Source organism: Neofelis nebulosa, chromosome 2 (genome assembly GCF_028018385.1).
Source record: "Neofelis nebulosa isolate mNeoNeb1 chromosome 2, mNeoNeb1.pri, whole genome shotgun sequence".
Lineage (NCBI taxonomy): Eukaryota > Metazoa > Chordata > Mammalia > Carnivora > Felidae > Neofelis > Neofelis nebulosa.
The window spans coordinates 14,508,019-14,521,024 of NC_080783.1; the positions used below are offsets into that span (position 1 = coordinate 14,508,019).

General features: G+C 46.8%; 1 protein-coding gene across 2 annotated transcripts in view; it reads left to right on the plus strand.

The window, feature by feature from the left end:
* WDFY1 (WD repeat and FYVE domain containing 1) overlaps positions 1 to 6,611 on the plus strand; it is a 45,907-nt gene extending 39,296 nt beyond the window's left edge. For both annotated transcript variants that reach the window (XM_058703246.1, XM_058703256.1), the window contains 3 exons: positions 1,166 to 1,296; positions 2,351 to 2,459; positions 3,267 to 6,611. In XM_058703246.1, coding sequence (XP_058559229.1) covers positions 1,166 to 1,296; positions 2,351 to 2,459; positions 3,267 to 3,326 — 300 coding nt within the window. In that variant the 3' untranslated portion in view covers positions 3,327 to 6,611. The remainder of the gene's footprint in view (positions 1 to 1,165; positions 1,297 to 2,350; positions 2,460 to 3,266) is intronic.
* Positions 6,612 to 13,006: the final 6,395 nt, after the last annotated feature.

Consider the following 13,006-nt stretch of genomic DNA (forward strand, 5'->3'; position numbering starts at 1 on the left):
CACAGAATTAGAATGAAGCAGGTCATATGACTGGAAGCCTTATGCTTCTGCGGTTTGTTAAAGACATGTGACAGTTTGGCCCTCATTGGAATACTCTGACACTAGGAATTTAAATTAGTCATAAATTGTCCCATATAAGTGTACCCGGAACATTTTTACTAAACATGTTTCTGGTACTTTCTTTTTTTTGTTCTAATTAAAGAAACATGTCCTGAATAGCCTATAGCTTTCAAAGATGCTCTTATCACTGAGTATTCATGTAATTCTAAAGTTCTACCAAAAAAAACCATATTTCTACAGCAACCTCGAAGGTAGTGCACTAAGATTGAATATGAATTTGTGCAGGTAAGTAAAAAAGAATGCCGATTTTATTTCTTTGCACCTCTGTGAGGGATTGGCCTGAAGTTTGTGTGTATTAATGAACTTTCTTTAATTTTACTTAGAAAACTACGCTGCCGCAAGGTCTGTTATGAGACTGGCAGGTAACACAGGGGTGATCTTAGCACTTGGATAACATTCTGATGCTTTGAAATGGAATCTGAATTCCATCCCTGGCCTGTTTCCTACAACATGTGTCTGGTGGTAACTAGTGTGTTGTAACTGATGGGGGAGATAGATAACCCCTCCTTCTGCAGGAAACGTGAAGACATTAATTTCCATCTTATGAATGGAGAGAGGAAAGGTACAGGTCACTAAGCTTTTAGTAGGAAGAGAGTATGTCGAAGTTAATAATAACTGGTCTGTTTTGAATGTTCTCGAGCCTTATTTCCAGAATCACAGTTTGGAAGATTAAAAGAAGTAGTAAAACATATGATTATGGATATTTATTTCTTAATGAGGGCACATTACCTTATTTCAAAGCTTTTCTCTGACGTAGGAATAGATTTTGTTTTTCCTCTGAAACCTCTAGTCGTTTAAGCTCCTAAACGAACTCGAAGTTGGTTTTAATAATGTCGTTTGTTGACATCCGGACAGATGATATGACTGAGGCGAAAGCTGTATTTGACCAGTAAAGCAAGGAGATTTGGAATTCCTTGACAAGTGTTGAGATTGGCCCGTCTACCCCGCTCCCATCCCCCTCCCCCGAAGGGAAACCGGGAGCCCCGAAGCGGAAGCAAACGTTAACCTCCTCCTTTTCCTCCTCCCGGTACCCCCCCCCCCCAAGCATCACTGCAGGAAGTGCGGGCAGGCTGTCTGCGGCAAGTGCAGCAGCAAGCGCTCCAGCTACCCCGTCATGGGCTTCGAGTTCCAAGTCCGCGTGTGCGATTCCTGCTACGACTCCATCAAAGACGAGGAGTGAGTGTTCGTGTGTCTCTGTCTTACTGTGCACCTGCAGGGGGAAGCAGCCTGAGAGACGTTCGCCCCTTCCCAGCTCCGTGAAGAGTTTCTGAGGAAGCCCGTCGGCCCTCGCCCTACGACCCTAGGCACATTTGTCCCAAACACCGTGGGAGTTGAGCAGTTGAGCAGAGGGACGTTCTCGAGCCCCCGCACCACGCAGGGCGGTGCGCAGGGTCGAGGCCACGCGCGCACTGATGCGGTGGCTGAGCCGGTCCATCCCGTGCTGCAAGCTTTGCTCTCCTGTGCTTGGAAATTTAATTTTCTTTCCCTTACCTTTGAATCATCTTAGAAAGTTCTAGACTGGCAAACCGTGGCAGAGCCCCAAGTTGAAAGGCGAGTGCAGCATTGCTGGGGTCAGTTCGTTCCCGAGGAGACTGAGGCTGCGGGCACAGGGGCAGAGTGAGAGCCAGCGCCCGAGAGCTGCTCCAGGTCGCAGAGAAGCTTCGACCCCTGCAGCCTCCCTGCCAGGGTCTTACCCACAGGACAGGATCTCATGCAGTGTAGTCCCTCTGCGTTATTTAAAAAAAAATAAATAAATTTTAACGTATATTCATTTTTGAGAGACAGTGACAGAGCGCGAGTGGGGGAGGGGCAAAGAGAGAGGGAGACACAGAGTCCGAAGCAGGCTCTGAGCGGTCGGCACAGAGCCCCACGCGGGGCTTGAACCCACGCACCATGAGATCCTGACCTGAGCTGAAGTCAGACGCCCAACCGAGGTGCCCCTAGTTCCTCTGCCGTTATTAAAAGTGCTTTTTTAGTGCCTAGGAATATATAAGCCTTCCCACTAAAACAATACATATCCATTATCTGGGGAGTTCTGCCAAACCTTCTATAGAACAGTCTCGCAGCTGATCGTGCCTTCTGTCATCCTTTAATTATAAACTTCACTGTAGGCACATTTTGAGGAGCAAATGTGGACACTCTCATTGTGTTTCCTTTATGTTGCTAAGAAGACTCTTTCCTTAGCTCTAGAAACAGCTGAGCTTTCAGTGGTCTCTTTTCTCTTGGTCAGTCGGACTTCTCTAGCCACCTTCCATGAAGGAAAGCATAACATCACCCACATGTCCATGGACGTTGCCAGGGGACTGATGGTGACCTGTGGGACCGACCGCATCGTAAAGGTAACCTGCCTGGTTGTCCCGACGAGCGTGTGCGTGCAGATGGCTCCGTGGTCGTGCCGTGGACGGAAGACTTCTAGTCTGTCCCATTCCCGGTCGGCCGGCTCGCCTTTCCTTTTTACAAGCAGCCATGCTACCTGCAGCTGGTTGAAAACCCTGAGTAACAAGTCGCGTGTTTGTGAGTCCCCAGGCCCTTGGTGGGGGCTCCTTCCGGTAGTGTTTCCCGGTACCGCATCCGTCCTCGGGGTAGCTGGTGGGGCCTGGCACCCAGTGTGGCCATCTGCCCAGGGTTCCTGCCTCGCAGCTCGTCTGCGCCTTAGCCGACCCCTGCCGCCGGTCGTCCTTCCCTTGCTGGTGGTCCTGGGATCCTGGACAGAAGGTTTCCTACTTGTAAGAAATAACCACACGTTGTTTCTTACCATCCCTCGGTCGCTAACACAGATACTAAAAGCTAGCGTTTTAGACTCAGTGCCGCTCTGGAGTTGTGAAATCATGGCACGCTTTATCTCTTAATTCTTCAAAATAGGGGCTTTCCCCAGCCGGCTTTTTATTAAAAATGAAAATAAATGTCTAGCAAACATTGTGATGAAATCTTCAGGTGACAGGAGAGCGCTTACAAGCTTTTTTCACATCTTAGTGAACGGTTTGTGTGCTTTTGTCACTGTAGATCTTGAGAAGGTTTCATAGCAGAAGAACGAGAGAGTGAGTTCCTTTGACCCCTTTTCCAGTTTAACAGCCGTTTGCAGTGTGAGCTCTGCTTTCGGAGCCCGTGACGAGCGCTGCCTCGCTGGCGTCTTCTCTCTCTTGCAGATTTGGGACATGACGCCTGTGGTGGGCTGCAGTCTGGCAACTGGGTTTTCTCCGTGTTGATCCGGGAGCCGGGCGAGGCCTGCACCTTCCCAGAGGCGCCCTTCACCAAATGCAGCCGTTCCCCAATGGCGCCACCGTCCCCATCACGGGAATGGCCAGTAGCCGCCAAAACGACAAAGCAACATTTTTTTAAAAAAGAAAAACATGTCACCTGTGTTTGGGGGCGCTTGTGGCACGACCTGTGGGGACGAAGTGACCTCGGTAAGGCTCCCTCGTGAACAGGGAGCTCGTGTGTGCTGAAGGAGCGACTGGGCAAATGCGAGTTTCAGAGGAAAAACTATTGAACAAAAGAGCGCCAATGCTTAGAACTTTGTTAAAGCAGTTCCGGGTGCAAGCCCCCTTCCGTCAGACTCGCGGGCCCTCCGGGGGCTTCGGTGGCTCTGTCGGCTTCGGTGGCTCTGTCGTCAGAGCAGGGAGCAGGGGGAGGAGAACATGCTCTCTCCGTCTTGAGGGGCGCAGCAGGAACTCAAGAGCCCAGAGGGCCCCTCCTTCCTTACTGTCCGCGTGGGAGGATCCTGTGCACTTAGTTATGGACAAACTTCTGAAGGATCCCTGTTCTGGGCAGGTAGGGCCGTTATCTGCCCTCGGTGTTTGGCACATTCGTTGCTTCCTCTTCCCAGACCGTATGCCACGGCCAACCTTCACGGTTGTTACTAAGCGAGCTGTAAAATTTCTAGATTAACCCGGGCAGCCCACCTTCTTCCCTTTCCCCCAGACGTGCTCTGAGGACAAAACGTATTTATGGTGCTGTTAACGTGGGAGTCACACGAGCCGCCTGACTCCCTGACTACAGTCAGAAACGACCAATGGAAAATGGAAAACCCACCCAGCTACCAGCATGACTGCGAAGGGAAGCGATCGTTCTGTTCTACGGAACGGCGCAGTCCTCTGAAAAGACACGTGCGTTCGGTTTGTAGTTTCAAGATGAGCCCCTGTGATATTGTGGCAATTTGATATACACCGCAGAAAAGAACTCCAGAGCTTTTTAAACTGTGTTGACTCTTTGCTGTGAGGAATATTGTTAATATTTCATAGAAGGGAATGGGCAACCCAGAGCAGCAATTGTTCACCAGGTCCTGCACAGTCATTCCTACCTTGTAAATCACGTTCATAACAACCAGCGAATTCTCTCGTGTCAAATGGCATTTTAAAAGTTTGTGGCCACTTAGTACCAGGATGGGGAAGAAGTGGGGAAGGGGGAGCCTGTCTTTTAATATTCCAGTATTTATTTCTTGGACTGTTTGTTTTCACAGTAGTACACGTACCTGTTCAGGTCTGTGCAAGTGAGTGGAGAGAGGCCTACTTTTCTGAAAGACAGATTTTAAAGTAGAGAGCAACTGTGTTTTTGTTAGTCTTACTGGTGGATACTGATAGAAACTACTGCGTCACTGTGTTGGGGTATCAAGACAGCGTGGTTGTTCTGAGCGATACCATGAAGGGACTAAATCTGTTTTTTCACAACGGCTGAGAGGGACTACTATAATGTTTAAGGCAGGCAGTTAAACTAAGATATCTTAATGGCCAAGTGACGCAAATAATAAGGAAAGGATTCTAGAATGATCTAGAATGATCTGCATTAAAAATTGACTTGCCTTCAGAAATACTACTGAAGGATTTTGTTGCTCCTTATAATTTTTGTGTTATATCACCTTTAATAACATTTCTTAAGCTCTTTCCAAAACATATGATACACAGCCTGGAAGAAAGCTTGAGGGGTGGGATCTTAAAGGGCAGCATTGAATGTTAGATTTCGTTCAGTTAATGGTCCAGCTCGTACAAAGGTGCTATCCTGGGGATTTCATGAAGTCCTGAAAGGAAAATAGTATATGATCTGTTTCTGGCCGTGTTAAAGAGTACTGAACTGTGGTTCTGTTTGCCTTTAACTTCTGTCCAATGTGGTTTTATCGTGTCCATGGTAGACAGCACAATATCACGCCATAGCTTTCAGCCGTTTTTTTTTTTTTTTTACTGTAAAAAATTCTTAATGGAAAACCCAGTGTTCTATAGACAATATAAGGTTGTGAGAGCACCTGCTAAGGGGTTAAGCTAATATACGCCAAGGAGGAAAGGCATATATAACAAAGAACTAGAGAGGGGTATCCAGAAAAGGAAGGAATGTTTCGATTGACTTCTGTCTCCATCAGAGTCTGTTAATCGCTTTCCTTTTTAAAAACACACATGGCAGGCTTGTCTCGTCTCTACTACTTACTAGGGAGCAAATGGGGTAATATTTTTATAGAGGTGGGCAAAAATTATTTTCTCAATTCTGCTGACTGGGCACATAAGGAAAATACCGCTAGACTTCTAGTTATTGCCTTATTTTGACTGCGTTGCTCTTAAACAGGTCATTTAAAATAGTTCTTCAAGTAACAGTTTATGGTTTTTCCATTCCTGAATACTCACGCTAATTTCTACAAATGGGATTAAAAAGTACAGAATGTTAGAGAAAATCCTCACGTTTAGATCTAGTTATGTAAATGATAAGGAAATGTCAATTCTTCATCCTAGATGTGTTCTAAAATTGCCCTGTTTAACGCAAATGATAGAAACACCGGCATAGCATTAGCCGGAAACGTTATTCAGTACACTGTAAATCTCTGTTTACTATGTCCTGCTTCTGTCCTGCTGCCTGGCGGACGTAAACAAAAAATAGTGCTCTCGAATGCGTCACTTGGTTCTGTCCCTAAAGAATTCAGTTTGCTAGTACCTACATTTTTAAACTGTTGAAACTGGCCTGAATATGTAATAAATACCATAGTGACTCAGACCCAAGGAAATATTTTCTAAAATGAGTTTTCATTAAATTACTTTCTACTTCCGTTACTGGATCTGGTGTCTCCTAAAATGTAAGGAACCAGTTACTATTAATGATAAAGCATCTGCTCATTATCAGTGTGAGGTTTAACAAATAAGTAATACATGCTGTATTTATTCGAGTGTCTATTGCTTAATTGTTAATTGTGAGCAGATTATTTGAATGCCTACTCTATTTTCTGTAGTTTACTATACAGTAACTCTTTGAGTAAATTGAGGTTTAATTGTGCAACAAATTTATATTAGAATACAATTTAAAGTGTTTTACTCTATAGCCTTTTTGACTGGGGAAGCAAAGGGCAATGTTGATTAGTGCATTCTGTCTTGTACTAGCTACGTTTCTATAAGACATGGTGCCCTGTGTGTCCCAGAGAGTTAGAAAACTTTGTCCTTTGCTCCTGTTTGTGGGTTCTGTTTTTTTGTGTTATTTTTGAGAATATGCATACACAATAAAGTGTTCCTTGCTTGTTACCCTGTTGCTTAATTCAGCTTTTGTTATAGTTGATCTGGACATAGGGCAATAATGCTACTTACTAGCACACTGCGCGTGCGTGCGGGGAGCTCTGCCTACGTTGCGCTCTTTGATCTGCCAACATTCCTACAGGGCGTTACTGTCCCTGCTTTACAGATGAGGAAACCGAGAAGATCCTGACTTGAAAGCACTTGCCTTCTCCATGCCGCGTGCTCTGATGTGCTAGCGTGTAATGAGTGTGTCAGGTAAGCGTTAGGGGTTAGGTATCATCATCTCTTTGAAGTTTGTGCGGCCTTGAAGTCAGATCGCTCAGCATATCTAGACTCCCTGGAGACACCGGCCTCCGTGCCCTAGTTCTCCACGTCAACAGCTCAGTTTTGCGAAGAAACAGCGTGGTTCAGACCCAAGAGAACTGATGAGTTGATTGAGAAACCAGCAAGGCATTCATTTACTGTGCTTTTTTCAAAGCAGTATATACCTTTATTGAATAAATAATATGTAATAAAATAATACATAATAGAAAGGAATAAACAGAAAAGGAAAATAAAAAGATAACACCAAAAAGTCTAACAAAGATTTTTTTTAAAAGCCTCTGTCCTACCACCGCCCAGAGAAAACACAGTCAACCTTATGCTGCACGTCTTTCCAGTGCTGTTGTTGTTGTTTTAAGTTTATTTATTTTGAGAGCGAGAGTGCGTGCATGTGAGCAGGCGGGGGAGGGGCAGAGAGAGAGAGGGAGACAGAATCCCAGGCAGCCTCTAGGCCATCAGCACAGAGTCCAACGCGGGGCTCGAACTCACGAACGCAAGACCGTGATCTGAGCCCAAGTCAAGAGTCCCGACCCTTCACTGACCGGGCCACCCATTTTTAAGGGGCCATGCCATTTTCCCCACCTGCTGTACTGTATTACAGACAGCTTATTGTATCAAAAGCGGAGTCCCACGTTAGCCTTTTTACTTGCTGCACAGTTGGGGTGGACAGGCACTCTGGGCCGTGGGACACGCGGGACACACCCCGCGACTGCGGCCTAGGTGAGGCCGCGTGACCTGCCTCAGCTGGCAAAGTGCTTGCAGAAGCATGGAACTGCAGGTAAGCGGCTCAGCCCCCCGTGGGTGGCCCACAGTGGTCTCAGAAGTACGTGTTGACGGAGAACGTCCCGTGGAGCCATTTTATGAGGGAAAAATAAATCCTTGTTCTAGTCCACTGAGGTGGGGGGGGGGGGGGGTGCGCGTGTGTGCAGTGGAACATCGTCCATCCTGGGCTGCAGTATCCCCTTGTTCCATCATGCGGCTATTTTACCAATGTTTACCATGCTGAAGTTAGGTTATGGATTTTTAGAATATAATTTTCATGAATACGCTATTTAAAAACTTTCAGGCACCTGGGTGGCTCTGTCATTTGAGCATCTGACTTCAGCTCAGGTCATGATCTCGTGGTTCCTGAAGGTGAGCCCTGGCTGGATTCTGTGCTGACAGCTCGGAGCCTGCTTCCTACATCCTACCCTCCCCCCCACCCCCACTGGCTCACTCTCAAAAAATAAAACATTAAAAAAAAAATACTAAACTCAGCACGCTTGTATGCTCGTTTTTGCCCACTTTTGCAAGTATTTTCTCAGGATAAATGCTTAAAAGTAGGAATTACTAGGTCAAAGAAGATGCATATATATTCTTTTAAGTTCACCTATTTTGAGAGAGAGAGACAGCATGGGGGAGAGAGGCAGAAAGAGAGAGGGAAAGAGAGGGAATCCCGAGCAGGCTCCACGCTGTCAGCACAGAGCCTGACGTGGGGCTCAAACCCGCGAGACAGAAATCATGACCTGAGTGGAAACCGAGCGTTGGACACTTAACCTTGACTGGGGCACCCATGTGCCCCGAAAGAAGATGTAGATTTTAAGCTTTTTATGCTTCTTTTTTTTAAGTTTGTTTATTTTGAGAGAGAGAGAGAGAGAGAGAGAGAGGAGGAGGAGGGGCAGAGAGAGAATCCCAAGCAGGCTCTGAGCTGTCAGCGTGGAGCCCAACTTGGGGCTCGATCCCATGAACCGTGAGCCCATGACCTGAGCAGAGATCAAGAGTCGGACGCGACTGAGCCATCCAGGCGCCCGTTATTTTATTCCTATTGCTAATCTCCTCACACCGTTGCCAACATTTGATTTTTTTTCCCCCTTTGAATAGGGAATAAAAACATGTATCTTAGTGGCTTAATTAATATGTGGAATTTCAGTTTGTTTACAATGAGAATTCTGTCTGCAAGCAGACCAAGTTTCTTTAGGACTTCTTTCTAGTTAGAACCCACATCACCACGGAAGGCTGCTTAGCAGCCAAGGACACAGAGGAAGAGAGGTCAGCTGGGATGACTGTAATGCCATCACGACGAGCTGACGTCACGGCTGCTGGGGAGTCGACTGATCTCTTCGCACTGGGAAAGTAGAGACACCAGCCCGTTTTCCTTTAGAAGCCTCTTTAGACTTCACCTAGCTTACCATTATGTCAAAAGCATTCTCAGGCGGGTAGTTCAAGTACTTGATTTCCGACCTTCCTCTCCTTCACTCTTGAGGCCCTGAGTCTCCTTGGCCATACCTGAGATCTCTCTCTAAATCTTTGCACTGGGCATACAAACCATCCCTCAGGAGGCTCATTACATACTGGCCCGTACGGTTCCTCACGAAAGCCGAAAAGCACATTCTGGGACCACCTTCGGGGTCATCATCCGTGGTATAAAGTGGGGCTTGGGACGATGCCCCAAGGCAAACCCGGGTGCAAAACTGAAGGTTGCAGCCCAGTGTGTCTGACCTCAAAGCCCAGGCTCCTTTTGTCTTACCCCATCTGGCTCTTTCAGATTTGAAGACATCTTAGATCCTGAATTTGACATTCTGGAGAAGGAGTAATGGAAATTTCTTTACAGCATCAGCAGGGCAATGTGGCATATCTTCCCACAGCCTAGAGTTCAAGTGGAAGTCTGTAACAGATAACGACATCTAATATCTTGCTTCTGGCGTTCTATCAGCTATTAATCTATCAGATGGATCCCAAGTTGCACATGTGTGCTGGAAACATGGGCCAGTTTGCAAACGCAAACCTCGGTACAAGCTTATGGGCTGTACCTTCAGAATGTATCCCAACATGGTCCCTTTGCATCACTGAGCTGCTATTGCCGTGGTTCAGTCCAGGGTCATCTGGATGATTCCAGTAGCCTCCTAACCAGTCTCCCTGCTCCTGCCCCGGCCCCTGTCGGCCTGTTCCCAACACACTTGTTAAAAGGTGACAAGTTTTATCATGCCATTCCTGTGCACAAAACCCTCACAGCTCTTCACTCAGTAGAAGCCCAGGTTCTAAGTCCAGGTCCCGTCATTCCTCCCCCAATGTCTGTGTTCTTGCTTACTCCTATCCGCCCCCACAGTTCTTGCTTTCCTCCTCGTTTCTGCTGGGACGAGGAAGTTGCTCTTACAATAGTCTTGAGCTCAGTGTCAGGCGCATAGTAGGCACTTAGCAAAGGAATGCCCGTATGTGTACAATTGGGGAATTACGTGCAAAAATGAAAGGGAACGTGTGTGAATCATCCTCGTGAGTTTGTGGTGGGGGATGGCTGTTCCCTCCACCACCCTCACCTGTACCCACCCCATCCCATCTACCTAGCCACTGTTCAGTTTCCACAGGCTGAAAGGAGCAGATGGAGAAAAGGGTAGTGAGGTTATAGTGGATATACACACAAGGGGTGCGATGCGATGTGCTTGTCTTCCTGAAACCCCAAGCACTCGTTCTGGGTGTCTGATCATCCTAAGGCCTCCTTTAAGACAGCCTACTTCACAGCTTCGTGGTTGATGGGTGTAGGGGTTTTAAATATTTCTGTAAATTCTCTTATCGAGCAGTGGGACTTATGCTCCCTCCCCTTGAATCTGGGCCAAACTTAGTGACCCACTAATAGAATATGGCAGGGGCATCTGGGTGGCTCAGTCGGCTGAGCGTCTGACTTCAGCTCAGGTCACGAGCTCATAGTTCGTGAGTTCGAGCCCTGCATCGGACTCTCTGCTGTTAGCACAGAGCCCGCTTTGGATCCTCTGTCTCCCTCTATCTCTGCCCCTCCCCGTCTCTCTCTCTCTCTCTCTCTCAAGGATAAACATGAAAAAGAAAATATGTCAGAAGTGGCTCCGCAATGTCTTAGGCTAGACCGGAAAATGCCAAGCAGCATCTACCTGGTTCTCTGTGGGAAACCAGCCGCCTGAGGGGTTCTGGTCAGCAGCTGCACTGGCCTTGCTGTGAGTGTGCCATCTTGGATGTTCAGCCCAGTTGAGCTTTCAGATGCCTGCAGATCCAGCCCACAGCTGTGAGAAGAGAGGCCCCGGGTGAGGCCCCAAGCTGCCCAGGTGAGCCCTTCCTGAATTTCTGACCCACCCAAATTTCAAACAAAATAAAATGGCTGTTTCAAGCTGCTAAGCTGTGGAATGGTTCGTTACATGGCAATGGTAACCTGAGCAGAGGGCCACCCACTGGACTCAACTCATCCGGGAGCCAAAGGGCAGAGCACGGCCCTTCCCCACCATCTCCAAGCAAGAGAAGTGATGTGAACACAAGGCGATACCCTACCGGTGAGCTTCTTCAGAAGCAAGTGATTTTTCCATAAGGGTACTCTAAGAGCCTATAGCCAATGGGTCACGGTCCTCATTATCCACTTCAGACTTCCTCCATGTTTCTGTCCACCAAGGCCACCACCCCCCTACCTCCTCTACAAGTTTTTATTTGACCGTTTCCTTTTGGCCACATTGAATTTGGTTTGAACTAACCCAGTCTGGACTAAGCATATTAGATTCTTATTTTGGCCATATTTAAGGGTGCTCAATTTTTTCCACATTTCTGCCCATTATGTAGATGCAAGTTGGGTACCATGATTAGGGCACGGAAACTTCTGAGTTGTGGAAATTTTCAGCTTCCGAGCATTGATGTATATGATGTGTATTATTTCGTTTATAGTGCTTTTGTTGATGTAACACCATTCATTGAAAGATTATCAAGAACTTATATATAGGTACCGTTTGAGATTCGTAAAAGAACATCAATGAACAAAACAGATCCTCATTCTTGTGGCGTTCGCATTCTGGCACAGGGAGGAGGGCAATACGCCATAAGCCTAGGAAAAAGACAAATTATGTAGTGTGTCAGAAGGTTATGAGTGCTATGGAGAAAAGAAAAAGCAGGCTACCGTGAGTGGGGCCAGTTTGCCGAATAGAGATCGGGGTGATACGTGTTCGTTCAAAGAATTTGGAAGAGGTGAAGAAGATAACTGAGTGAAAATCAAGGAAAGAGGTCCCAGGCGAAGAGAATAGCTACACAAAAATGCTCCAAGACAGGAGTGAGCTTGATGCGTCTGAGGAAAAACAAGGAGACCAGAGTGGCTATAAGAGAGTGAGGGAAGGCAAGAGTTTTAGCACAGAGTATGAGGGGGGGCTCAGTGGAGGTTGGATCATGTAGAACCTGGTAGGCCATTGCAAGGACCTTGGCTTTTACTAAGAGTGAAGGGGGGAGCCATGCAAAGGCTGTGAGTATTGGGGTGACATTATCTGACTTGCACGTTAGGAAGGTCCCTCTGCCCTGCTGTGCATACCTTGTAGAGGCAAGAGTAGAAGCAGGATGCCCACTGGAGAGGCTGTGGGGGTAACCCAGGAGACATGATTGCAGCTTGGCCAGGAGTAGTGATGGCAGAGAGGGTGAGAAGTGGTCATCTTCTGGACATACTTTGATGGAAGAGCCAGCGTGACTATTCATGCCCAGGGTGTGAGGTACAGGGGAAATCAGCAAGTCAAAACCGATTCCAAGGTTTGCCCCAAGCACCTGGAAGGGTGGAGCCGCCATATAGCTCAGAATGATTACAAAGATCAGTTGTTGAGCTACGTAGATGCCTTGGAACTCTGGTCTCAACCTGTACTAGGAAAAGAACCCAGCAAATCCAGAACCGATCAAACGCCAAGCTAACATTCCACTTCTCCACATGCATTTGTTTTTTCTTTCTTTCACCCAATGAATGAATGAGGCTGGATCTACCATTTACAGTGAAGGAAAACTACAGTTTAGTGAGCTTCTGATACATTCAGGCTCAGAGAACTTGCCTGACCTGGTATGTGGAGGAACCAGGACTCAATTCCCTTCCTTCCCCTGCGACTGTTATTCTTCACTCCTTGTTACTATTTGCTTGTTTGTTTCCATAATATGTTACTTAACTGTCTAGCTGCTGTAGAAGACAAAATTATTTCTGTCTCTCAAAGAGTGTCACTGCTTTCTAAAGTTCCTCTCTCCTGAGTCAATAGATACTTCAGTATCTTTATACCTACAAATCCACCTGGCTTGGTTTTCCTTAATCGTTCAATCTGAATGGCCTCTGTTCTTTTGTTTGTCATCTGATATAG